At 31.7% G+C, this 27,984-nt stretch overlaps 3 protein-coding genes across 3 annotated transcripts; 2 read left to right on the forward strand and 1 right to left on the reverse strand.

Annotated features, from left to right (window-relative positions):
* Positions 1-1,401: 1,401 nt before the first annotated feature.
* Positions 1,402-3,891, forward strand: LOC110997069 (uncharacterized protein KIAA2013 homolog). The gene has a single exon (XM_022265041.2). The coding sequence runs from the start codon at positions 1,559-1,561 to the stop codon at positions 3,437-3,439; it is 1,881 nt and encodes a 626-aa protein (XP_022120733.2). The 5' UTR covers positions 1,402-1,558; the 3' UTR covers positions 3,440-3,891.
* Positions 3,892-4,565: 674 nt separating this feature from the next.
* Positions 4,566-13,591, reverse strand: LOC110997076 (merlin). The gene is made up of 13 exons (XM_022265048.2): positions 13,239-13,591; positions 12,586-12,715; positions 11,587-11,792; positions 10,949-11,073; positions 10,510-10,612; positions 10,069-10,275; positions 9,567-9,671; positions 9,038-9,169; positions 8,558-8,704; positions 8,067-8,255; positions 7,372-7,562; positions 6,860-7,074; positions 4,566-6,501 (listed from the first exon to the last, which is right to left on the reverse strand). Exons 1-12 carry the CDS (start codon positions 13,323-13,325, stop codon positions 6,861-6,863), a joined length of 1,836 nt encoding a protein of 611 aa, XP_022120740.1. The 5' UTR covers positions 13,326-13,591; the 3' UTR covers positions 4,566-6,501; position 6,860.
* A 408-nt stretch (positions 13,592-13,999) lies between these two features.
* Positions 14,000-27,954, forward strand: LOC110997046 (RRP12-like protein). The gene is made up of 19 exons (XM_022264993.2): positions 14,000-14,220; positions 15,217-15,448; positions 15,823-15,949; positions 16,647-16,946; positions 17,240-17,320; positions 17,603-17,755; positions 18,024-18,259; positions 19,021-19,135; positions 19,786-19,950; positions 20,260-20,904; positions 21,866-22,350; positions 22,798-22,973; positions 23,440-23,651; positions 24,026-24,282; positions 24,720-24,931; positions 25,164-25,346; positions 25,474-25,633; positions 26,527-26,664; positions 27,220-27,954. The coding sequence occupies exons 1-19, from the start codon at positions 14,085-14,087 to the stop codon at positions 27,296-27,298; spliced, it is 4,092 nt and encodes a 1,363-aa protein (XP_022120685.2). The 5' UTR covers positions 14,000-14,084; the 3' UTR covers positions 27,299-27,954.
* Positions 27,955-27,984: the final 30 nt, after the last annotated feature.

Consider the following 27,984-nt stretch of genomic DNA (forward strand, 5'->3'; position numbering starts at 1 on the left):
ACAATCCGACATTTTCTATTGGTTATTAGAGATTTTACATTCTGTAAGTTTACTGAATCAGAGCACCGCACTATCCACTTGGTCTGGTCTGCCCTACCCCTAGTGTATATAAAAAAACGGAGGCGCGGAGTCAGAGCAGCCCCCAGCCACTGTAACAAAACCTCCGCATCATCGGCTTTTAGGTCGCCTCCAGAGAGCAGCCTTCAAAATTCATAAATCATTTATTCATATAGGTAACATAAAGTACACGGAACGTCAACAAAAAGAAATAGACATTAAATGCTTCTAATTTTAAATTTACTGCCAGTTCTCAAATCAAGGGCGTAGAACGAAAGAGAAGAACTGGCAATAAACTTTTTTAACGCCAAGTTTTTTCTTTTCTTACACAACGTTTGTAACCATTACACCATGTTCCATATGACATCAGAAATAATAAAGAATGATAAAATTAATTAAAAACTTTTTATATTAAAAAGATTTGCCCTCTATCGGCAGGTGAAATAGGAGCACGCACTTTCATACTCGTGAGAATAACACGCAAATACGTAGTAGAAACAACTAATATCACCGCATACATGAATTCAAGTACGACCAGTAGCACCCGTTCACGAGTATGACGGCCAGTCATCGGCCCCATGGCCATATTTTAGGGAACGAGACAACCCGACGCATGGACGCCGCCACAATCAAGGACATTTAAATGAGCATGACGATCCTTGAAATGTGGACTTGGCTTCACAAGAAGCGTCGGAGCTGCCCAGAAAAGAAATTATTATCTATTGTTCGGTTAGGTTAGTATATTAATATTATTTGAAATATCTGTTTCCGGCGCATGAAAGTGATTCATGCGCCGTTATATTTTATTTTTTTTAGAATAATAAGGGTTATTATTCTAAAAAAAATAAAAATTAGGAAATACTCGATAAATATAAAAAAATCTATTATTTTTTATTTATCGATTTTTATTCTAAAAAAAACATACGATTAATTAAAAATCGATATTTTATGCAAAATGTTACATCTCCAATAACCAATAGAAAAGTGGAAAATGGACGGTTTGTTTACGAATTTCAATACATTAGGAGGTATTCCAACTAAGGTCCCCCGAAATACCTATATAATCAGTATCATCAAATTCGAGTATATGATTTCTAAGTCGTGACCAGAATTATTTGTAATGCAAAGTTTGTACACAAGTGTAATAAATTATAAGATTTTTAATACGTAATGTTTCTTATACGTAACTATTTACAGTGAGTAAAAAAAATCTAGGTTCGTTTTATGGGAAACCGAAATAATTAAAGTCCTTATTTAGTCTGTAGTCTCATAACACCTTATGTCATTAATGACTTAAAGGTCTATGTTTAATGTTACCAGATCATAAAATTAAAAAAAATGTCATTAGGTTATCTACGAATTGAACTGTATTGTTACTTGTGAAGGGGAGTTTTTATAAAAACAAGCCACATGAAATATTGTTGAAATGTAAATAAAGGTCTAAACATCACTAAAACAAAACACTAACAATCAAGTTGGTAATTAACTATAGAACCTTGGCATGGAAAGGTCTAACTACAGTGAAATGAATCGAAGAGCCGGAGAGATATTTCGCCGCATTAATAGAATTACAGACGGACCCCTGACTCGGAAAAAGCTAGTACTTATACTTCTTATTGTGGTGTTCTTAATATTGTACCTTGGACCAAAAATATTAAATTCAATATTTAGTAGAGATGGCTCCTTAGCAAGCAGTCAAAATGTTTGCCATCAGAACTTTATAAACCCTTTCCAAGAAGCCTTAAACCATTACGATGCTTATATGAGACTTGAATCAGCAGCAACTTTATCATCCTTGAGCCATAATTATGTGCCTTATATTGGAAATGGTCTACTTGGAATTTCATTAGAGCATGATTCACACTTAAATATTAAACATGGGAGAACACTATCTCTACCTTTATATTACCATCCACTGTACATTGTGGAAGATTATGATATGAAAGAATCTACATTAGTTGACTACAAAAGTGGTATAGTTCACAGATTTCAGTGCAGCTCTTCTGGCATTAAAGTATCCTACCAATATTATGCACATAGAACTATTCCATCTTTATTTGTTCAAGAAATTTTAGTTAGCAATCCATTAAATGTAGCAAAGAAGTTACATATGACTTCACCTAGATTATCTGATTGGCAAACAGCTGTTAAACAAACTATAAAGTTACATCAAGGTGTTGATAGCAAAGAGTATGAGGTAGTAACAGGTATGATTAATTTACCAGACAGTGATAATGTCATAGCTGCAGCTGTTGTATGTCGAAAAATGAGTAACAATATACAAGTAGAAGCCCGAGATGGTATAGACATAATGATTCTTACTACAGTACAATACAGTCGACCAATAAAACAAGATGATTATGCAAAACAAAAAGATATAATTGAGAAAAAAGCTATCGAAGAAATGGAAAAGGTAATTGCCTTAACGGGAGATCACTCGGCTGTTAGGATATTGAGAGACAACCATGCTAGAGTCTGGCAAGGCCTTTGGGATACTGGCTTCTATATTTCAGATTCTAAAGCTGATGGTGTAATAAATGGTGATAGAATAAATGCTACAATTTATGCTATTCTTTCACAAGTACGAAGTTTTGAACATGAAAATCATATAAAACCATCTACAAAAGCAGAGATTCTTCGCAGTCTGACATATTCAGAAGGTTGTTATAGTGGGTATTCAACACTAGATGCATTTAACTTATGGAAGCCTTTAAATTCTTTACAAAATTTAAATAATGTTGCAAGTGTATGGATGTTGACATTGGAGAAGCAGGGTTGCCATAATCTATTAAGAGCAGGAGCAAGTGGGGTGAACCAGGCAATGATATTAAGCTTTGGTAGCTTGCGATTTAGCAACCAACATCTTGAATATAATATACATCCATCAAAACTTCACAGGGATTTTTTATTCCGCCGAGTTAACTATGGTAATTTAACACATGTAAATATTAGTGTTATTCTTCAAGAGGATAACAAAGCAGCTATTTTTGTCGCACTTGATCGTTCTGATAGGACATACTATGCTTGTGATGGTGGATGTCTGGATTCAGCTGTACAACTTGGTCCATATAGAAAATATTTTCCAGTGAAATTAACAGAGCCTTTAACGGCAATCTTGTATATTACGGCAGATAAACAGCATATGGAGGACTTAAAGCATGCAATTCATGTGCATGAAGTCATAGAGGCTCCTCCTCATGAATCCCATGTCATAGCTTTACACAAACATGGTCATAGTTTAGGTGGCCTGAATCCCTTGTTCTGGGTGTCCATTATTTTACTTATAGTTGTGTTCCACTTATTCCTGTGTAGAATAATAATGAATGAATTCTGTGACAGCAGTACTAGTGTTAGTTATAAGAGGCTGTATAATAAAGCCTGAGTCAAAGACGGTTTGTGTATTATGTCAGTATTTTTTTTAATGAGACATCATTATTTAGTGTCACTAAAGGCTTATCTATATCATACAATCTATTTTGCCTATTTATAAATAATATATGTAGAAGAATGGAAATCAACAATTTCAAAGTTTAGAATTTATAGAATTTGCTTTTAAAGTTTTGTATAATAAAACCTCTAGCACAATTTATTGTTATAGTTTATCTTACAAATAATTAAATTAAATACATTCATTTCTTAAACATCACAAGATATAATCATCATATAATATGTAAATTATGGAAATTGTGGAAAAAACAATAATTTTAATTCTTGAATAAGTTTGTTAAGAGCTTAACTTCATATTTTATAGATACTACTATTACTAATAGTAAAAAAAAACATAATTTTGTACCAAATATTCTCTTTAACATAATATGTTGCCTTAACACATAACAACTACATAGTTTATTGTATATGTATTTTTTTTAAATCAATAATTATATTTTTTTAAATGAATTTAATTTAAATGAATGATTGTAATATTGTTTGCTTGCTTTATATGAAAGGTATTTTATTTATTGCTTAATGTTAAAATTTAATTTTATTATAGAATATAGTGGATCAAACATAAGTTATTTCATTTGATATTACTCTGTTATTTTCACTATATTATATATACTTTGCAATGTATAATTTATCAGCTCGTTATGAGTTATTTTTGTATATATAATTATAACAATATGGAAACTTAGTTAAAATATGTTATTACTTTTTTTTCAATACAATTGTAGTAAATAAAATGTTGATGTTGAAAGGTATATGTTTTATTAATGTGATTATTCATATGTAAGATTTTTTTTTAAATTTAATTATGATAGGTATTATGCTGTTTATATCTGGGTCTCTTATTAATAGTGCACCACAGAAGTGTGAATATTGTTTAAAAATGCTTTTATTATATTTATGATACATAATCAAGAGAAAATTGCACAATTTCAAGTTAGTTCTTTTTATAAAGTTAATACAAACCTTAATAAATAATTTCCTATTTAAATAAATTTGGTTTCCCATACTTTCTATAAAAAGAGTCTACTGATACAAATTTATATCAGAAAAAAACATCTCAGTAAAAATTTATAAATATTTATTTACAAAATTGTTTCTATATTACGCAAGGCACTTGATTGAACATAAGTCGTACATCACAAGTATTTCATTACAAAAATACACGATTCCTTCAAATTACTAAAACATATATTTGTATTGTAGCCCCATGAAAAATTTAATAAAAATACCAACTATCCAGCTTCAATGAATGGCTAAGCCAAATCAGGAACTTACCAATTTAAAAATAGGGCCACAAGATAACCATTGGTATGGAAGACATACGCATAATAAATATAAATACATAATTATTTTACTCCATTTAAAAGCACGAACTAAAAAAGATCATCGACCTGTTTACGGTCTGCTGACGAAATCTGATTGGATCCGTTCATTACTATCAGTTAATCCGTGTATTTTAGGACCGCAAGACGTTAGAGTAATTAAAACCATTTTTTCAGAGGTTCTAGTACAAACTTTATGATCGTATACGGCAATACGATAAAATCAGTTTTTGACTACAAAGAACTGCGTTTCTGTTCGACAAAAGTCAAAATTAAGCGCTAAGAAAGTTATATTAAAAACGTATTGCATTTGTTAAGTCATACTACATATTTTTTTATACATTATGTATGTTTGTGCTTCCGTTTAGCTCAAAATATGCTTGCAAAGTGCTGTTCTAAAAATATTATTTATTATTATACGGATACTGTCCCATGTTAGGCATATATATATATACTAATTATGTTTAGTAAGTGTTTAGTATAATTATGAACTTATACTAATTGTAAAGGTACATAACAGAATGGTCTGATATTAATGATCACATATAACGATTTGACAATAGCTACACGAATTATATATGGCAATAATATGCAATATTTCAAATGTCGATTCCGAATAAAAATATTAATATTAGTCGAAATGGTAAAACCTAATCTACACTATATAGACTTGCAAAAAGGATAAATAATTTCATAATATAGAAGAGCAGATCTTAAATAATAGAGAATAAACATGTTAAAGTTTATGATATTGTTGCAATCCTAGGGTCTGTTTCACAATGTAGGGAAAGTTCTAAATAAGCTATTTAATACTTATTGGTAGGATAAATAGTATGGTTGCGTTTCGATGTTTCTTATTCAGAACTTTTATATTCCGAATAATGTATGTGTTGCATAGCTATTTGGTTCTTTATCCATACATTGTCAAACATACCCTTAAATTGTTAATTTTGAATGAACGAATGATATAATAAAGTAGCTACGTGTAGCTTTTCACTTATAACATTACGGATTGACTTTGACTGTTACAAAATGGCGCGAAATGAGCATAGCGTGCGCGACCACAGATAAATCAATATTATTTTTGCAGATAAGACAAGATATAAAAATCATTAACCAATATTTAAATAAAAAAGAGATCATATAATTACAGTTCAACCCCTTTTACATTTCGGTTACTATCAGTAAATTGAATTTATTAAAAAAGTATTGAATTCGACTCTCATAAAATCGTAGAGTTACAGCAATTAATAATTTTTATTCTTTTGCTTTAAACCGAACTAGGTAATAATGAATTACACACTTAAAATAAACCAACTGAGTAGAGCGGTTGAACGGTACTAAGGGGTCACGGATATAAAATATCTTGAAATTGCTGATACAATATCTGACTCCATGAAGACTTATAATACTTTTCAATATTTAGGAACATGGTAAAATATTACTTTAAATATACGAGTAACACTATAACTTATGTTGAAATATAAACTATTATTAAAAAAATAACCAAATCTTCCCCATAAAACATCAATGACTTAAAAATTAACATATAAAAATTATGCGCTTTGTTCAAAACCTAGGTGCTAACTACGTAGAGAAAAAAATTATTTAAATTGTCACTTCCATGTCCTAGACTAATACATATTTGTGGAATTGCTTGTCATTGTACTTTCACCTGGGAACAATAAAGTTATATATTAAAAAATAATTTTTTTTTCTAACAGTTAGTGTAAGATTAAAAAACCGAGACGTACTGTCAGAATCTATTACGTTATTTACATAATATGGAAGTCACATTTATATAATCTTGTTTCGCTTAGAAAACGTGTTTATTTTTGCTATAATAATCTGGATTATTGTATTAAATAATTACACATGAACCAACTTTTATTCACATACAATTCAGTTTCTTATCACGGCTGACAACGGGGTCAAAACGGCACATCTAAGATTAAAAACCCATGGAGTCAGGGACCGATTAAATAAATGTGCGTTCCAAATAATGGGTTATGGCGCCACTTTTTCAATCTCACCTCACAGCTCCTCATAGAAGGCAAGTCGTGTTTTCGTGGAGCCCTGTTTAAGCCGCCGTAGAGTGGAGTACTTGTCATCTCCGGCCCTCGTCTGCGCTTCATGAATCCTGTCCAAGGTGGCTCCTGGCTGCTGTTCCACTCTTAAAACCGAGAATTCACAACGCAGTTCGTCCAACTGCTGTTGGAGATGCTTGGACTTTGCGAGGTATTCCACCCTGGAAGATTAGCGCCAAAACAGTTATTATTAACATCTCTTGACAATTGCTAATAATATTCTTAATTTAATTTTTTTTTCTATGGTAAAAAAGTTTTTGTTTGTACACTGGCTGAGTTCACAAGAGTTGCTAGCTATATTGTTAGTTATGGATAGATAGATTTAGGAATATAAGTTTAATTTTTTAATGTTTTTATCTAGAATAGTTGGTGTGGGATTTTGGAATTCTATCGTATTAGTAATTACTGTTAAGATAGAAAAATGTAGTGATAAATAAATAAATAAATATTTTTGTTACCTTTCCTTCTCAATCTCCAACGACAGCCGATGGATATGCGGATCCGAGTCATCAGGGAGTAGTTGGTAGGAATTCAACTCGGGCTCCGGTGGCGTGGAGCTTCCATTCTGTAGGACTCCGACGCCATCACAACTCAACTCAGCCGGGAGAGAGCACGTTGACGGGAAGAGAGAAGATGGAACGGTTGATGGCTGGAAATTATGAGTTCGACGGGTGAAATATATTTTGTTTAAAGCCCCTTTTATTCGATTCTTTGTACATTGTATTTTATATTATATACAGTCGAAACCGATTATAGCGACATCGCTTACAACGACCGATCGGTTATAACAGCCAGATTGTAAGGTCCCACCCGAATCTCTAGTAAACTATTCAGCAAACATACCGCCTATAACAACATCGGATACAGCGATATATCGCTTACAACGACAAAACTTTATCGATATTCATGGACTATAAGGACCAACCGCTTCTTGTCAAAGCAAAACAAAACAATACCGACGATTTTAAATCTTATTAGTAGTTTTTTTTTTTGGTTGTAGCCGGATCGTTCAAAAATTTAGTCTTATATACGTTAGCTTTTGATTCTCTTAGTTTCAATTGACGAATCCCAGAATATGTGATTATTGCATCACTTGTATAAAAAATATCTACAGATCTACACAAACATAGATAATTATGTAGTCTCCCCTTACCGGCGGTAATGACCCAGTAGAAGTTCTACTAAGGAAGTTTAGTAGTTTCTCCTTCGCTTGTTTTTCCGCTACTCTCGCCGCTAGTAATTCGGATTTGAGTCTCTCGGCTTCTGCCGCACGTTTCTCTGATTCCTCCACTAAACGCGCTGTTAGGAATTCTGCTTCGCGGGTCTTTCTTTCTAAATGTACCTGCAGACATATGTATACCATATATAACAAAACATATGAAAATAACATGTAAAGAAAGAAAAAAACATTTATGATTAAAGCACAAATATAAAAAAATTCAAACATAACTTTCTGTTTGTATTTATATAATTCATGACATAATTATTTACAGATATATATATATATATATAAACACTTTGGCTCTCTGTACTCTAGAAGATGTTGTCTAAGCATTGTTTTACTATTTGAAGTTTGACATTCTATTTCTATAAAAAATTTTTTTTAATATTTAAAGAATTTATGTAACATTTATTTCTTCCTACCTTTTCCTCTTCAGTCCGTATGTTAGACAACCTCAATCGAGCATTATCCCTTTCAGCATCAGCCGCCTTCTGTGCTAGAAGAGATGCCTCTTCTTCCGCCACTCTTCCCTTCTCAGCTAACAGCTCTGCTGTTTCTTCTGAACGACGCTGAAATTATCACAACATTCCTTTTATTTCTTGTATGACAATCTTTTTATAGCTAAGCCAACTTTTTCGACTGACTTTGTATTGTAAAGTTTTATAAGTTTTAAAGCAAAATATATTCTTTGAACTACGAGAACAAATACATAAAAATACATTTTACATATATATGTATAATAGAATATAAATTTTTTAAAAATATATATTTTATTCTTTTATATTCTTTTACTTATATGGGTAGATATACTATACTTGTATTTTGCTTTCTAAACCCGATAAGTTTGCAAAAATTACACAGTTTACTTTTGTAAAACGCAGATTTAAAAAAAAAAATCATACCAAAGCTTCATTAGCAAGACGAATCTCCTCTTGGTACTGCAACAATCTCTGTTCCATCGCGGCCCTTTCCCTTTCCGCTGCCTCCCTCAGTTGTTTCTCGCGAGCCAATTTATTGCGTTCTACTTGTCGACGCTGAAAATGTCGAATCAAGTGCATTTTATAAAATATATAATTAGTATATGTTCATTATAATTAAAAAGAGTTCTTCACATGTAAAACTTTAGCTGACTAAAGGTGATAAATAACATATTACGTATATAAGACGCCACGTTCTATGTCGACATTACAGAATATATTACTTATATATAGGTTATAATACAATTTTATATGTATTTGCACAAAAATTCTAACATAACATCTAATTTTAACATAGTAAGCATGACACTATTTATCATGCTTACTATATTAAAATCCCAATCTGCTTAGACCATATTTTATGGTTATAGTGCTAGACTATGTAGATATAAACATTGTCGTTTACTGAGCACAGGTTTACATAGCAATAAAAAATTGCTTCAAGTAGACTTACCACTTTCTCCTCCTTGGCCTGAGCTTTCATCTGTTGCACTTCCATAGTATCTGGCTTGCGCCGGCGCATGTATAAGTCATGGTTACCGATGCACAGGTCTAATATCTACAACAGGATACATGTTATCTTTCGGTGTGACGGGCTAATGATAATCAGATATGTATGAAAATTGTAATGTGACCAATATAAATTGTAATCATTTCCCTGTCATTGAAATTTTCAGTCCAGTTTTCGCGGCTCGTATGTATGTATGTATGTAGGGACTCCGTTTCCGCACTTAGAAAATATCTTATGCTCGTATAGCTTATGTAAGTTATAGGTTATTGAGTCTTAGTGGAAATCAAACGCGCCAATCGGATCGAAGGACCAAAAGTTGTGACTAGTCTTTCTATAGCGAATAAATTCTATCTAACATTCGAATAGTTGGAGAAGCATCTTACCGGCATCCATTTTTGCTCAAAAATAGATTAGGCAGGCTAAAATAATGACGCGAGAAACTCACCAATTTATTCATTCCTTTTGGCGAGAAAAAAATGAAGTTATTTGCTGATTTATCGACGAATTTGATAACGAATTTCTTATCGTCAAATGAAATATGTTTGATCTCTGACCATGGGAAGGTAGTTTTTGGTTGGAGTTTATTGTCCTTTTCATATATGTTTAAACCTAGAGCTGTGACACCTAGATAGAGATCTGTGTCTTTTTTATTCTGAAAACAAAAAAGATTTAAAAATAAATTTATCTTAACCAATATGTTTAAAGACTAATAAGTAAGATACATACATAAAATATTGTTTAGATGTATACATTGTATAATGTTAATAATTTGAATTCTATACATTATTTCTTTTCATTACATTATATTCTTATCATTATATATTCAATCATAAGCTTATATTAGTCAAGTTGTACACATAACTTAGAGATAATACTACATACTTACATTTATAGCAAAATAATTAACTCCATACATATCCAGATCTTGGGCTATTTTGAGATATTCCATTTCCGCTTCATCTCTAGACATACCTTTGTGATCTGCATACCTGAAAAGTATATTTTTCTGTTATTTATGAATACAATGTTTTTACAACTTCTATTATTATCAATCCGAAATAATTTTTCCAATACTAAAATTAAAGCCATTGCTGGGACTGTGTAACTCGCAATAATGAACTTAATAATTTACATAATTCAATATTATTGGCTAACTTTGGTTTAGTCTTAATAAAAAAAATAATAATTTGAATAGTTTCTAAACATCTAAATAAATAAATAATTGATACATATAAATGTTTATGAAATATATGTGAAAAATATTTATCAATCATTTTTTCCAATTAATATCATATTTGAGATTTTAAAGGCACATAATAATATACCATATTTTAATCCTTTCCTCCCACATCTCAGGGGTCATCTGATACTGATCGATGACGCGCTGAGGCAGAAGATCTTCACTGGCAAGCATACCTGGCTTATAAGCACTTTCATCATAGTCCCCATACTGAAATATCAATAAATATATATTATTAAGTATAAGTGTAATTGAAACACTTGGACAGCATTTGTTAACATTAGGTCTGCATGTAGGTAATGTGTCTTTAATATATAATAATTTGACAAAGAAGAAATGTAGAAAGTTCCATTTAAAGATTTTGATTTGTTCCACTCTGGCCACTTTTTATTGTATGAAACGCTTTATGAAGTCATGTTTATGAATCTTTACAAATTTGTTCTTTGATAATGTCACTATAGGAAGAGTAGAATTTGTTTTTTAACTTTAATAAATTCTGTTATATCATACAAAAATTATGTGATATCATTCCTTGTAACAACTGCAGTTTTTGGCAATATAGGCATGTTTTATATAGAAGACACACAAATGAACTATTTATTAGTATTGTTAAATCAATTATAAAGATTTAAGCTATATGATTTATGCACTGGTTTTAATATACATACCTTATATACATGTATTAAATATAGATTTAAATTTTAAAATAAAATCGAAGCTCACCTTAGCCTGAACAGCATAACTAGCTAACAAAACTGATGCTTCTGGCGGACAATATATATCCATACTTAATATAGCCTGCTTTACTTGCAAAAACAACAGGTGTTGTGTGACCTCCTGAATAAGTTCTTCAGCAACATCTTCAGGATAAAGCTTGCACAATAGCATAAATGGAGTGCCTGGCATTTGAGAGACACATTGATCTTGGACTGAAATATAAATATTATATTATGTTAAAAAAAATAATATATAGAAAGAACCAACCTTAATCTAGAGAAAAACATACATATAACAACTACAAATTAAAACGCTAATCTTAAGGATTCATCAATAGCGAATAGCAATGTAATACAAAAGAAGAGGAAATACAAGAATTATACAGGTCACAATTGATCAGGATAGGATAAGGTTAGGAAATGTTTATATAGAAGTTTTTGAAGAAGCCAGAGCAAGAAGGGAGGAAGCCAATCATATGGTTAGGTTAGGGTTGGGCAGCCTATTCCATAGCTTAATTGCTGAAATTCTAAATGAATTGCCTATGAAGGATGAGCTGTGGGATGGAATTTCTAATAGACATCTATTGAAAAACCCTAGCGTATAGTTAGAAGGAGCTAAGAATTTGAAATGATTTTTGAGATAAGAAGGGGTTTTGGGTTTGAAAAGAATTGGGTATAGAAGGTGATGAATATGAGCATCATATCTGACTCGAATAGGAAGCCATCTTAGCTGCCTGCGGAATTTAGAAACATGGTCATATTTTTAAGACAATATATGAAACATATGCAGAAGTTCGGCATGCATTTGATCTTGTTAAGAAGCTCTTCATTCATATCGGAGGTACATGAGTCCGCATAATCAAATAATAAAAATATTAATAACAAAAGAAAATCAAATTTTTCTTATCTAGTTGTCACAACTCTAAACTTTCATGGCATGGCATATTCCAAACTTTGTAACATGATATTGTTGTATCCAAATTTCAAGATCATATACTAAAATTACCTCTCTTATCCAATTTCAGCCAACTGATAAAATGTTTTGTATCCTCGAACTGAAGGCCAAAAAACCATGTTTCCCTTAGTCCTATAGTCCTACATACAAGATCAAACAAATCTCTTCCAGTAGCTCGCCACTAAAATGATTAAATTCACTCATGACATCAAAAATTTTTTTCAACCATAGTGTCTCCCACACTATGTTGTTCTAAACTAAAGGTTATATGTTAAAACTTGGTTTAATGGTGAAAGTAATTTTTGTAATGTTTTGTTGTTTATTTAATTTAATAAGCCATAATAATCAGAATCAAATGTTCTTATCACTATGTTCCACAAAATACCTTTCATAAACTGTTTTAAGTTACACCTCAAAATCATTGAAAAAAAATTTCAGTTATTTAATACATACATAATTACACCTTCAACCTATATAAACATTTTTTTTATTAATATATAATGATGAATACATGTTAACATCATAGTACGTAATTTAATAATTAATAGTAATGGATCACGATAAATGTAAAGTTATGTGCAAATTATATTTGACCCTTGGGTCACGGTATGACTCACACACTATACCTATTGTGATATTTCACTATAAAACTTAACTTCATTATTGTTAATATGAATGTTTGAATTAATGTTTCAGAACATTACCTCTAAATTAAATTCCAACTCAGCGTCTAAGGTACACACTTTAACTGGGAATGATTTAGAGGCCTTCTTTCTTCTAAACGGCGGCATTTTTTAATCACATTTCACATTAAATAATGAATTTTTTCTTAGAATTTTATAGGAATAGGTTAGACTTATATTAACCAAATTACGGATTAGTTTATCCGTAGCAAAAGTTTACGTAATGTACACTTGCGGTTGAGGAATGCGTGTATTTCACATTGCGTACTATTTCCAGCGGTTATTATTTACAAACAAGCGGAACGTCAATGAAACAAGAATGTGAGTTGAATGAAGAAAAAATATTATTATGAAAAACTTCCTAGTGATGTTCCTTTATATAATTGAGAGTGGTCATAGTTTTCAAGATGACAGATAAGGTTGTACTCTGTGGAATACTCTAATAACTTTTATCTTTCAAGCTATAGCTATACTTATGTGATATATCTAATATTTCACCACCGTAGCTTATATTTTTATATTTATTGATTATGGAATTTTAACAATAAAAATAAATGTAAAAATTTGCCGCTGTCTTGATTGATATATTTGAGTAATTTTTGTCTTAAATTTTGACTATTGCTCTATCTAGTTGTTTGTTTGTTTAGTGACAGTGACTAAGTACTAAACTGAACTGTCAACATGTCAAGTGTTAATTGTGCACTGTGCAAAAATAAGACTTGGCTGTATGGACTAAAGTACTTTGCCTTTCCCATTAGGCATAAATTAAAAAAAATATATAATAATAATTGTGCACTGTCAACTGTGCTCGAACCACAACCACGTGTGTTTTGATATTGTAGTGCTATGAATTAAAAAAATTAAGTCATGGGAAAGTTTAGATCCAAAATAAAGGGAAAACCAAAGGGCAAGAGATGGCAGAAGGGCCATTCTTCCAATTCAAATCCGAAAACTCAAAAGTACCGGGAAATAGCAAAGTCCCGGTTTTTTCAAGAAAACCTAGGTAAAACTTATATATCATGTATTTTAGATTAAAGTTTAAAATATTTAATACCTTTAAGTTTTACAGTAATAAGATTGAAAAAAATAAAAGCCTTACCTCTGGAATTCGAAGTGTTATTTATGGGTATAGTATAACATCTCAATCTTCTTATAGTGTCATCTCCTGCAGATCATAATGGCTATTTTAATTTTGGATGCTGCGATTCTAAAAAATCACTTGGTGCTTTCACCAAACCATTGTCTCAACTTTTTCAACAGGACGTGTGTCTGCGGCCAGGTCTCTTTCTACCACTTTGCCTTGTATGATTAGTTGAAGGAGCTCGTATTTTTTGGAATTACGTAAAACGTGTCCGAAATACTCAAGTTTCCTTCTCTTAACCGTCATAAGCACTTTTTTGTTCTTCTGCATTCTGTCCAGCACTGTTGTATCATTTATGCGGTCTGTCAATGATATTTTAAGCATACGTCGGTAAAAACAAGATCGCAAACGCTTCTAGTTTTTTGGACATAGTCTCTGTCAGCGTCCAAGATTCTACGCCGTAGAACAGCACAGAGAAGACGTAACATCGCGCAATGCAAGTTCTAAGCTGTCAAATTTAAGCACTTGTCGTAAAGTACTTTTTTTAGTTTTGAAAAGGCGTTCCATACTTGTTCAATTCTGCAGCGGATTTCGATGCTATGGTCAACATTTTCGTCAATCACTCTGCCTAGACACGAGACGAGACACGTTCCAAGATCTGATTGTTAAGTTGTATATGTTACGTAAAAAGCTCCAGTGTTCGGCTTATTGTCATATATTTTGAATTGATTCTAATACCAAATTCAGAACTCAAGGCGGCAATTGACTTAAGCCAGTAGACCATCGAGACTCTCCGCAATTAAGATCATGTCATCAGCGTCTCTTGAATTATTCAGCCATATTTGCCATTAATTGCTATGCAATGTTGACAATTATAAAATGCTATCACAAACATCTCAATACCTGATTTAATTTAAGGTGGCTCTGGACTAACACAGCAAGCTCTACAAAAACATGATGTCATTACACTGTACGGGCATAGTAAGAAAGCAGACGAAGATGTGATAAGTAAAGAATTTGAGAGTATGTCTGTTCGAACTGGTGAAGATGATGAAACTGAATACACTAGTTCAGAAAAGTCTGGCACATTTAAAACATTTCAGACTTTTGCTTCGGATTGGAGTCAATGTTCAAATATTAGTTTTAGCAAGTAAGTGTAAATAAGTATTTTCATATTATTTCTTTATTCAACATTCTAAGTAGCTGATCTAAATTAAAAACTTAAATAATTTTAGTGCCAGTGGCACCTAGGCTACAACTAACCTACCGAAATTGAATGGGTGATTTGGCTTGACCTCTGATTGCATTAGCTGCATCATTTTTATTAATTAATTATCAAAATAAATAGTTGATTAGCCTCCTGCCATGCACTAAGTCGCTGTGATTTAAATGCATTATGTCAGGAATTAGGCCAACACACCCACTAGGCAAAAACCTCAAAAGCATGATTAGTAAAAATAATGCATTAATAATCTTTATTATTAATTGATTAATTCACTAAAATGTTATACCTAAATATTCCAGACTTCTGACAAGATTTGACTCAAACAATGCAGTGCATAAAGAGATGTTAGCTGTGCTAGCAGCAGTTACTGAAGTGATCAAAGAACAAGGAGGAAAGGAAACAACCACAGAGTATTTTGCTGCTTTGGTATGAAAGAAATCAACATTATTTAAATATTTTTTTATAGACTTTTGCAAGCAGCTTTATTTTAACATGCATATATAGATAGCTACAATAGCCTTCTTCTGTACCATTGACATGACATTACTTTGATAAAAAACTAAAATATACAGCAGTATTTAAGTCAGTAAAATCACATATTTTTTTCATATTAGAATCTATTTACAATTGTTACAATCTATTTACATACAAGTCTAATATCTAAAAACAAGTTCTTATCAACAATACCTATTTGCACATGTTTAATTCCGATAATTAAAGAAATATTTGAGCATTAGGTTTTATATTTTACATTTTTGTGTTGTTGTAAATACATTTTGTGTTTGTTTCGCTCAAGATAAAATGCTTGCACTACACTAAAGACTGCACTGTTTACATTGTTAAGAGAATGAGATTCATCACTTATAAATGTAAACATTGTTAATACAACTATAACTAAAATTGAAGTGTCATCAGCAAACTGTTGTTAATGAGTGAGCTTTTTCTTGAAGCTAACAGAGCTACCAGAAGTGGTAGGTCATTTATGTAGATAAGAAATATGAAAGGTCTAAGTATGGAGCCTTGCGATAGTAACAAACAATCTGAGTGAGGTTGTTCATACATTGATAGGTACAGTTAGCATGGTTTGTGGCCATCTTAATTGAAAACATTTGTTTATTTTCAGATGCAAGCGCTTAAAGCGTCAGAAGGTGAAGAAAGCCTAGTTGCAACTATATCTTTACTATCAATGGGCCTAAAATCAGTACCACAAGCTGTTCTACGCAAACAGTTCTCAGATTCAGCTAGTATTTTTACTGAATTACTGGAGAAAAATGAACAGACAGAAAATGGCACATTGTTACGAAGCGCCATTGGCTGTCTCTCTGTTTTGCTAAGAGCACAAGAATATGCACTATGGAGTAGTTCCTCTACTATGAAAGTCTTTGACTGTGTGCTTGCATTTGCTCTTCATTCTAAGCCAAAGGTAAATATAATATAACATTTTAATTCTAGTATAAATAGTTTTAGTATGTTTTCAGTGAGTGAGTTAGAATTTTATATCCGATTGTCAACTGAACCAAAATATATAAATTAAGTAATAATTGTATGGTGTCAAATGTGACATGAAATTAGAAATGTTTAGTTCAAATTTGCCAGGAAGTATGTTGCACTCAAAAAAACCCAGGACTAATAATATTTTTTTAGTTTAGTTCCATAAGACTTTCTTAGAAAAGAATATAAGTATGTTATAAATTAATGTTTTGTAAAAAATTCAAGGTTAGAAAGGCAGCGCAACATGGAGTGACATCAGTTCTACGCGGCAGTTGTTTTATGATCCCTTCAGAGGATAATAATAAGGTAATCTCTTTTGCCTATATGGTTATAGTTTTTATATCTCTTAGTATACACCATTACAGGTTTTGCCCTCATCCTTCATTTATTAATAATTTATAAAATTAAATAGGGTCTTTGGATTTGGTTGAAGTATCTAATAGTTACTTAATAAAAGAATTCCTTGTTTGTTACTATACAAGTTCTTCAAGCTTATGAGATTTCCCTATTTTTATTTAATATGTTTGTTCTAAAAAATTTTTCAGTGAAAGGAAAGTGAATGTTATATAAAGCATTATTTTTGTTTAGATAATCAAATTACATCCAGCATCCAACCGTGTTGCGGACTATTGCTTATCTCAAATAAAACCAGAAGCATTACTCTCTGGCCACAGAACAGTGTTGCACACTTTGACATTATTGCGCGATGTGTTGCCAGTTTTCAGCAAGGATAATATAAAGGTAATTTAAAATTCTCTGTACTATCTATGTAAGACTGTCAAAGTTATAATTTTCCTTTTCGAAAAATATTAAATCTGTATCATTTTAACTTTACATAATCAATGTAACACTAACAATTACTATTTCTCATTAATTATCCTCTATGATCATTTGTGTTTATTTTAATTACATCCTGAAAATTATTAAAACCAAAAACTTCTTGGCATAACTGTCTAATAACTGCCAAATAGATTTACGAATTAAATTCAGGATAATATTACCATTTCAGACTATATGTGAAGCGATCCTATCTCTAATGACACATAACAATGTATACATAAAGACCTGTTGTCTTCATACATTGCACGCGCTGTTCGCCGCACCAAAAGATATTTGTAACATAACGGGGAACTTGGCCGTCCAATTGACTAGGGCTTTGATGGCTTCTCGGCCTCCAGCTAATGATACTGGACAGATTTTAGCATGGACCACTGTCTTGCAACAGGGATATGGGTGTTTAGCCGGGTAAGAGTTTGAAGATTATTTTTGTCATAATATTAATTTAACAAAGATTTTTGAAGTTTAAACTTTCCAGTTACAGATATATTTTATTCACTATTATGTTAAACAGGCAAATAGATGGTAATGTCTATTGATGTCCAGTCGGAATTTTAATAAGGTGACACGGTGGTCTGTATTTTGAACAGTGTTGCCATTAAAAAAATTCCAACGCAGTACAAATATAAGAGATTATTAACTAATCGTAACTTATGTTTTTATATACTTTCTTGAAGTTATACTTCTTTTGGCGCGATGGAGAAAAATGATGAGAGTGAATTTTTACGATGAGTGCGCACACCGACACCTGAATTTGACATTGTAAAGTTAGGTCTAGGTAGCATGAAAATCGATAACTATGTTCAAGTTGTATATTTTTATATTTAGAACACGTGTTTCGTAAGAGTACAATTAAACAGTGTGAATAAATAAATATTATTTTGGTGTTTTTAAATTAATTTCATATATGACGGTGATAGTATTTACTGATAATTTATTTACTAAAATAAAATCTTTTTGATTAATTTTATTTTTTATCCTTAATCACTGCATGCACAATCTACTGCATTTTAGTTATATTTTTTCCATACGACAAAGAAGTATAACTTCGAACGCGTATACATAAGTAAACACACTTTTTTTTATATACTTGGCTTGCTATCTTTATGTATAACCAGATTAATCGTATGATTATTCAATAAATAAATATGAAATAAATTACATTTCAGTCTCGATTTAAATCTTTGTATACCGAATCTGCCGCCGTTTGTGAATATCTGTGTCTCGGAGTTGTGGCTCTCAGACGTTGCCGAAGTTAACTCCGCTTCTACCAACGCACTGAAAGTAAGTCTTATACTTAATTTTATCGATATACGTGGTTTAATATTTTAATAGGAAATACAAGTAGCGGCACGAATCTCTAGCGCTGACCGTTATTGCGCAGAAGTAAAAAATAAGGTACCTGAGGCGGGCTAGCGGAATAAAGAGCGTCGATTGGCTCTCTAGTCGCATTCCGGCCCCCGCACTACAGTACACATGCGCAGCAATCCCCTCCACGTATCGGCCAGCGCTAGACTTACGTGCCTATAATAGTACTTACAGTTATGCCTCAAAAATAATATTAATTACTAAGTTTTGTACTAATAAAGTTATGTATTGGGTTTTGTAAATAAAACCACTACACGTGAATCCAGTCAATATATCTATCTGTCCTGGAGTCCTTTGTTACTTTTTCTGAACAGGATGTAATAGTAATTTTCTTTTATAAAACTGTGTAAAAATATATTTACAAATATCAATTCAGGCTCTAAAATTAACTCCTAGGAAGCCTACTTCTGTTTATTATAAATCTAATTAATATTTTGAATTGAATTTTGAACGTTTAATATTGAATATATTGCCTTTATCAGTTTAGTATCACTTCACTCACATTTAAATGTGTGATTTTGTTATAACTGTCAAAATTAGAAAGTTTATATAAAACCTTTTTTTAGGCCATACTCTTAGACTGTGTAAAGCCAGCTGTGGAGTCAGAAGAGTCTCTTCTGAAGCACAAAGCTCACATCGAGGGCATTTTCAAGGCTATTGGAACTGGGCTGGATAATCCATTTAATCAAGCTATTAAGCATGTTATATTGACAATCGCTGTCTGCTTTGAGGTAATTTTAAAGCTTTTCATTTAACACAAGGAAATCTGTAAAAGATGAATTTATCGGTAAAACAATTTGCTCGCAATTTTTTTTGTTTCGATGTTTCGTGGAGAGAAATTTAATATCTTAGCTCAATGAACTGTTTCACCGACATTTTCTTCTGCAAATATAATTTGTATAGTATTTGTGTATTATTTGTATATATATATATATAATAGTCTCTTTTCTAAACTTTTATTCAAAGTTTTGAAGTTACGAAATGTTTTCATAATTGGGATTATAACTATTATAAAAATAACTGTTCTATTGTTGTATCAGATTGGAAACGATAAAATTGCATTCGCTCTTGGACCACTATTAAAAAAATTAAACGATCGACGCGAAAGCCACAATTTCTTTAACGAGAAAGAGGCAGAATATGCCACCGGTTGCGCCATAAAATCTCTAGGACCTGAATTTGTATTGAATATAATCCCAATACGAGTGGATGACACAATAAACCTGGACAGAAGCTGGCTATTACCCGTATTGAAGGAGAAAATAACGAATTCGAACATTAAATTTTTCGCCACGGAAATTTTGGAGCTGGCAACATTTTGCAGACGAAAATCTCGTGAACTCGCCGACGCTAACGATATTTCTGGGTCTCATACGTACGAGCTTTTGTGCAATCAATTATGGGCGTTGTTACCCAGCTTTTGTAATAACCCGAAAGATATAAGCGATAGCTTTAAAATAATGGCAAGAGTTTTAGGATCTGTGTTAAAAGATAACCCGGAGTTTAGATCGTCTGTTATGGCGGGGTTGAGGAAGTTGATTTCTTCTGCGGAACTTGAGAAAGATAAATTGGAATTAGCAAAATATGCGAAGAATTATGTCCCGATATTGTTGAATGTTTATATGACGCCAGCTAAAGGTAATACCGCGGAGGGACAGCGGTTGGCAGCATTGGACACTATACAGGTAAGAAATTTACATGTATATTTTTAGTAACTTATTAAAAAAGCAACATTTTGATTATGATTATTGCTTAGTGTAAACTCTGTCCATTATTCAAAGCTACTTAATCAGTCCTATTACATTGCTTTCACTAAAATAATCGTCGGTAGTCCCTTAAAAAGTGTGTAATTTTGAGGACTAATGGTTGCGTCAGTGTCTTGAACTCCTGGTATGCCACAACCTCAGTTTTTTCCTTAATCTGATCTATGTAAGCCATTCTTGGTCTTTCTCGTCCTCTACTGCCTTCTATCATCCCCTCCAAGATGGTCCTTAAGAGTTGTCGTGTCGCACCAGGTGTCCAATTATCTTCCCTCTCCGGTTTTCTATGGTACTCAGCAGATTTGGTTTTTCTGCGACCAAACCCAGCACCTCGTCATTGGTCTTCTTTTCGGCTTATCTTCGTCATTCTCCTCCTGCACCACATCAGTTTAACGTTTTCTTAATCCTATAAGATAGTGTAAATACAAATGTGACAGAAAAAAACTATTTTAGTTTTTTATATATTTTTTATTTATTTATTTTACCGAATAATACAATCTAAATCATAGATTATTACATTCTAAAACAACTGTGGTTTATGTTAATGTAACAATAGCAGTCTTGTTAGGAGCGCAACAAATCCTTATCAAAACAATTCTAAACGTGTTTTTTATGTTGCTTAACGTTAACGCTATCTAATAATTGTTCTGATAGTCCGTTAATTAGCCACGGTAGCAAATACCTCAACCTTCTACTTGAATCTACTTTCTCACCATAGACGTTGTGTTCTCTTGAAGTACAGAGACCTGCGTCACAGCGTTACAACGACGCTATTTGCAATATCACGTACAGACTCGGGTCTGAACGTCATGCTCATCTAGAATTTTCTTCTTCGTTAAAATGATGCAATGTATTGATTGAATTCTTTTTTTTTTTTAATTTACAGGTTTACCTAACAATTAGCGATCAGTCACTTCGGCAAGAACTCTTCGATAACTCAATCAAGCAATTAGAAACGTCAGAAACCAATCATTTTCAACGCGAATCAATTTTAGATATTATTCGAATACTTGTTCTGTACCAAAATAGTTCCCAAATAGCCAATTTATTTGAGAAATGGGTTTATCCACTGTGTGAAACGGTTCTCGAAAACCCGAAGAAACAAAAGAAAGCCAAAAAGAATGAAATGGAAGAAAGTAAAGAAAACGTTAAAATGGAAACGGAGGGTCAGCAAACAAAATTAAGACACAAAGACAAAGCTAGATTAATAGAAATGGAACATAAAAAGGCCTATAGGATTCTAGAAGAGATCTTCAAAAGCGACAGTGAGAGTTGCAAAGAGTTCCTAAAAGAGAGTTATAAGAAGATCAAGAAGCTTTTGATGACGTCGCTTAATAAAGTGGCCGACAGCAGTAAGGCGCCTAGGTTAAGGTAAGTGTTTTAATATGCCGTAATATTATTATATAAAATGATTAACATATTATGCCGGCTGACATTTTTAGTAACTTCGTATTCTATAAATCGTAATCAACCTAGCGATTTATAAAGTACCACCGGGTATCACTTTTTTTGGGGTGACACCCAAACACACAATTTTAATAACAATGTACAAACAAAAAAATAAATGGCTAGCATAAAATTTAATTTTTCAGGGATTCCTCCACTAGCTCAGCTCTATGTAGAATTCGGGGATTCCCGCAAAAGAGCCTGACGCTGTCGTGGGGGATTCCCCGTCCTATACTCGCGATCTTTTAATAAATGATCCATGTCCTTTATCATATAAAATTAATTGCTTTTTACTTTCGATACGCCACTGATTTTTTTTAAGCAGATTTTAAGGTTTTACAATTTATTGAATTTTATTTCATTCACTTTCAGATGCATAGAACACTTTATAAGCCTATCTGCACCAAATTTGAGTGCGGACAGCAAACTACTGAAATCTGCAATTGCGGAGGCGGTTATATGCACCAAGGACATTAATTCTAAGTGTAGACAATGCGCCTTCAACTTGATCAGCACTATTGGGAATGTATTGAAGACTCGGGATGGAGGTGATTTTTTTTAACTTGTATGCTAGTTGCGTTAAATTATTTACATGGCACTTTAACGGCAAGTGAATATCTGGTATTTTACTATAAATATTTCAAATATTTTCGTTGGCAGTTTTTTTTTAATTATTATTTATAATGTATAGGATTAAGGTTACTTAGCTCCAACGTTTATCACGATATATATATGATCAAGTAAACTTCAGATTAGCATAGGCCACATGGAGTAGATCACTGTCATAGTACATATGATTAATTTTTTATTGTAGTTTGTATTATTATTGATTTTGCCAACTTGATTTCGCTGGTCATGTCTGGATGTGTTGTAAAGGCACCGCTTTTCATATGTAGTTTTTGTTCTGTGTTTTTTCTAATTTTGTGGTTCAAATAAAATCCTAATAAATAATTACTAATGATATAAAACTATCAAGCGCTAACTGGTTTCATATATTATTATTTTTTACCATAGGTATGACAGCATATATAGAAATGCTGGAAGCAGGTCTCTCTGCACCACTGCCGAGGGTAATTGGAGCTACAATCAGAGCACTAGCTTCTGCTCTTTTCAATTTATCTGAGGATATGGGTCTAACAATTGTTCAGGAACTGCTGGAAAAGATGGCAGCGCAAATGCTGAATACCAACAGAGAGATTGTCGCTGCTGCTATGAGTTTTCTCAAGGTAAGATTGTGCTAAAAGAACTATGTTATGTTTCATAGTTAATTTTGATACTCATTTTTGATAGTTTTTTGTACCTATACTGATTTTGACCCACTTTAATTTTTTTTTTAATTTTTAACTTTCTTATATTTCATATAATATACTACTATACATGATATAATAAAAATATTATATGTTTCGCGGTAGATTTTCTTAGCATCAAAGTTAGTGTCAAGAAAATATTTTAATACTTTATGTACAGTTTATGCCTTCGAAAATGTCAGAGATTCATAACTAAATAAATAAATAAATAAAATTAATAAATAATTTGCATCCCTTGTAAGTAGTGAATGCATGCTTTTTAAATAGATTTCTTTATTAATTTTTTGTTACAGGTGTACACAAAGGTAATCCCAAAAGATGTCATAGCGGGTAGTCTCCCACTAATATTTAGGACTCTCTCCTGTATGAATGAGGACTGTAAGCGACACTCAAGGGTAGAAATTGGGTATTTCCTATCCCGAATGACGAGGAAATTTGGTGCTGAAACAGTGGAAAAATTGATTCCAAAAGAAGACGAAGTCATGTTGCGGAGGCTGAGAAATATCAGGAAGATTGATAATAGGAAGAAGAGAATGAAGGAAGGACAAACGTAAGTTTTGAATTTGAAGCATTACTTTGATATTTACTGAATCCACTTTCTGTTTTTCAATGGAAATATTATAATTATTTAATAATTAATGTCTTGCGCGTATTTCTTTTTTTTTTTATTAAATGAAATTATTAATAATTTGCGGATCCAAAATTAATTTAAAAAATTTAGTATTATCGTGTTATTAGTATTTAGTATACTTAACTAATAAGGAATGAGGACATTTATTGCGCCTGATTGGTCTTTATCTTGGTATGTGATCATCTTTCTGAGCATTCTAAAACAAATACATTTCTACTGAAATTTAATTGAGACCTTCGGGTAACATTTTTAACATGTGACCGTGTTCGCATTTAATACAAAAAGATACTAATTTATTTCTTCTTAGGACAAATGTACGTTTTGGAAATAATCCAGCTACTTTTATTCTGTCACAGGAATCAAGAGGCAGATTCGGATGACGACCTTAATGTGAAAGGTGTCTCTAAGACCCTGGAAGACATTCTTAAGGACTCAGATTCTGAACTGGAGGAAATGGAGGAACGGCCCAAGATCAAGGCTAAAAAGGGAAGAAGCCAGGCGTGGATCCAAGACGATCCCGAAAATATCGTGGATTTGGCTGATATGTCCTCTTCTAGGAAGATTACAGGTTATTTTCCTAACTTAACGATTTTCAACAAAAATGTCATGTTTTCAATATTTTCTACACATTTGTGACGACTATTATTATTATTTATTTTAAATCATATCCTCAAAATAAGATACATTATTTATGGTATTATTAAAAAATCTTTATGAATTCTAGATAGAATAATTGTTTTTGTTACAAAAAAATATATAAGTTATTTTTAAGAATCAATATTTATTTATATTTTTTGTAGCCACGGATCCAAAACAAAAGAAGAAATCAATGGAAGAAAAAACTCAAAAGAAGAAAGACGGTGGCTTTAGGACGGCAGCTGATGGAAGGCTCATTATCAGTGATGAAGCTTTTGATGGTGGTGATGATGATGACGATGAACACAAACCTAGTGGTGATATTGATACAGATACTGATGATACAGGTAAAGAAAATTTGACTGTACAGAGTTTGTTTTGGGGTCGTGTCTAACAATACTCTAAAAATGTTTTCAATATTTTTTTTATTAATTAAACCTAAATGACACCCATTTTTATGTAAAATTTTAACAGATGATGAAGGTAAAGAAAAACCATCGAAGCTCCTGAAATCTGGAGCCAAACGCAAATATGATGATATTCTTAGTATAAAGAGTGGTAAAACAGCAAGAAGTCGAGCGTCTACAGCTACAGTAGGGTCCAAATATAAAGCTGGAGGAAAGGGTATCCATCGGTAAGACATACTTTATTTAATTAATTTTCTTTAATAAAATCTTAATTCAAAGTCTTTTCACCTGGCCACTCGTCCTTTCACACGGGGATTTTTTTATCTCGGGTGTAACGGAGTAGTCGGAATCGTCTTTCAAATTTATTAATAAAATTATACTTTCCGAGGATTTAAAAGAAGTCACATCGTCCTTATAAAGTCTGTAGGAAATGTTATTGGAGATAAGTTAAAAAAGCAAAGGGCACCAAGAACAAAGGCCTGGCTCAAAATATTTAGTTTCAAATCATTTTAATCATTAAACCAACTATAGATAAATTTCTGAACTTTAAAGAAGATAATTCTTGGATATCTTAAAAAAGTACTGAACGGATTTTGATGTAATTTAGGGCTGTTCCCTAAGTGAGAATATACCTTATTTGTATTTTATAGTAGTAAAGTAGTCTGAAACTAATAAGATATTTGGAAACCTAGTCTAGAAACTAGTAATTCTAAATTATGGATAGTGTTTTTCCAAAACTATCACATACATACATGTCAATATATTTTTTTTTTTTTAAGTCTAAAAATGTCATAACATATAAAAGGGTTGAATTGGAGAACTCTTTTACCTAGCTTTTTCGTTTTCACGATTAAAGTGTCTTCGCTGCGATGGTTGCTATCTAAATATAGATATATAAATATCTATAAAACTAATATTTTTCACAACTCCGTACTATTGTGTTTAGGTATATTACATTGTACAAATATTTAATACTTTCTTAATTTGGTATTGCTTTTTTTTAAACGTAACTATCACTCGACTCGCTCTAAAAAGTTTTTGTAATATGCGAACCGTCGAAACTATATAAAAATTATCAAATAAAAGTAACTTTAATACTATTGCTTGTTATATATTTCAGACCCCTTAGTTCTGCAGCGTCTGTGACGTCAGCGGGCACAGATTACCGCTCAAAGAAAGCAAAGGGTGACATCAAGAAGAAAGGTAAACCTGACCCCTACACATACTTACCGCTGTCTAGGAAGAATCTTAATAAAAGGTAAGCTTATTAAATTAATTTGATTACTTTAAAATTACTTAAGTGTATATAATTGTTGTATATAAATAATATTTTAATAATAAATAGGAAAGTCTCTAATGTAAAAAGAATTAAATTCTAAATTACTAAGAAATAAATTATTGCAGTTGACGTATTTTAGATGAATGAGATGGAAACTATTTTGCAAGTGCAACTTCAGTCTGTAAACAAATTACTTTTTCAGATTTTTCTATTTCATTGAAATTTGTAAAAATAATAAAAATATAGAAAATTTTCCAATTTAATTATTAAATGTGTTCGCATAGTTGATACTGTAGCTTACCGCAACTTTCACAAACACGAACTTAGGATGTGTCTGTATCAAAATTCATACAAAATATGAAGGTTTCACCCATAAACATCGCTAAGATGTTTTATACATATTAGTAATACAACTGAAATTGTATTATAATTTTTTTTTATTAAATCTGAAAAAATAACAGTAAAGGCAGAGAAAGTCAGAATACCTTTTTAAAATTATATAAAAAAACTATTTAATATTGTTTTTTTTTACAGAAAAAAGGCTGTTACGACGCAACAATTTAAGGGAATTGTTAAATCCAAAACGAAAGGAAAACTCAAATTCAAGAAGTGATTTTAGTATTAGTTGCATTTGTAATCGATTTTTATTGTTATACTAAAATATTTTAGTTTCCAATTACTTCAAGAGGTGATTTCTTACGCTATGATATAGAAAACTTTAATTGTTACTAACTTCATCGCTTACTAGTTTTTTAGTAATATAAACGAAAAGCAATAAATTTGATCTTTGCTTGAATGCTTAAATTAAAATTATTTTCAGAACGGCTCCGTACTGCCTATTTTAAAATTTCAAAATAAATTCCCATTTATACGGAGGATCTAGTTCGTTATGTGGTGTATCCTCATATAGATAGTAATTTCTAAACTGAAGATTGCATACAGTCATCAGTATCTAAATTTGTTAATCCAATTTGTATTTCCGTAACAGTAATTGTCAAACAAATCGAATAACTTTACGAAGATTTCTAACCCCTGATAATTCTAATTTCTCAATGACAATAGAAAATATTGTCATAGTAATCCCTCTTGCCGAATCCTACCCGGCTTTGGATACTATAGCATCATATTATAGTTAATTCTGATCCTAGAGCGTGCTACTGTGAATTAAAAACATACAATTTGCATGAAAAAAATTGTAAGGTTAAAATAGTCGATGACTTCTGATTTATTTGTTGGCTCTTTGTGTTTTGTAATAAATATTTTATCTTACTCTTTTGTTTTCTTTTTTTTTAAGTGGTG

The sequence above is a fragment of the Pieris rapae genome, chromosome 3 (assembly GCF_905147795.1).
Source record: "Pieris rapae chromosome 3, ilPieRapa1.1, whole genome shotgun sequence".
In the NCBI taxonomy this organism is placed as follows: Eukaryota; Metazoa; Arthropoda; class Insecta; order Lepidoptera; family Pieridae; genus Pieris; species Pieris rapae.

What these genes read in the sequence shown, in the direction of transcription:
- LOC110997069 (XM_022265041.2), top strand. Translation starts at nt 1,559, where the DNA reads ATGGAAAGGTCTAACTACAGTGAAATGAATCGAAGAGCCGGAGAGATA.
- LOC110997076 (XM_022265048.2), bottom strand. Translation starts at nt 13,325, where the DNA reads ATGCCGCCGTTTAGAAGAAAGAAGGCCTCTAAATCATTCCCAGTTAAA. An exon ending in GCTGAAATTGGATAAGAGAG is followed by an intron (nt 11,793 to 12,585) that starts GTAATTTTAGTA and finishes TTTATATTTCAG; the next exon opens with TCCAAGATCAATGTGTCTCT. An exon ending in TTAATTATTTTGCTATAAAT is followed by an intron (nt 10,276 to 10,509) that starts GTAAGTATGTAG and finishes TTTTGTTTTCAG; the next exon opens with AATAAAAAAGACACAGATCT.
- LOC110997046 (XM_022264993.2), top strand. Translation starts at nt 14,085, where the DNA reads ATGGGAAAGTTTAGATCCAAAATAAAGGGAAAACCAAAGGGCAAGAGA. An exon ending in GTTTTTTCAAGAAAACCTAG is followed by an intron (nt 14,221 to 15,216) that starts GTAAAACTTATA and finishes ATTTAATTTAAG; the next exon opens with GTGGCTCTGGACTAACACAG. An exon ending in CTTCTACCAACGCACTGAAA is followed by an intron (nt 19,136 to 19,785) that starts GTAAGTCTTATA and finishes ACCTTTTTTTAG; the next exon opens with GCCATACTCTTAGACTGTGT.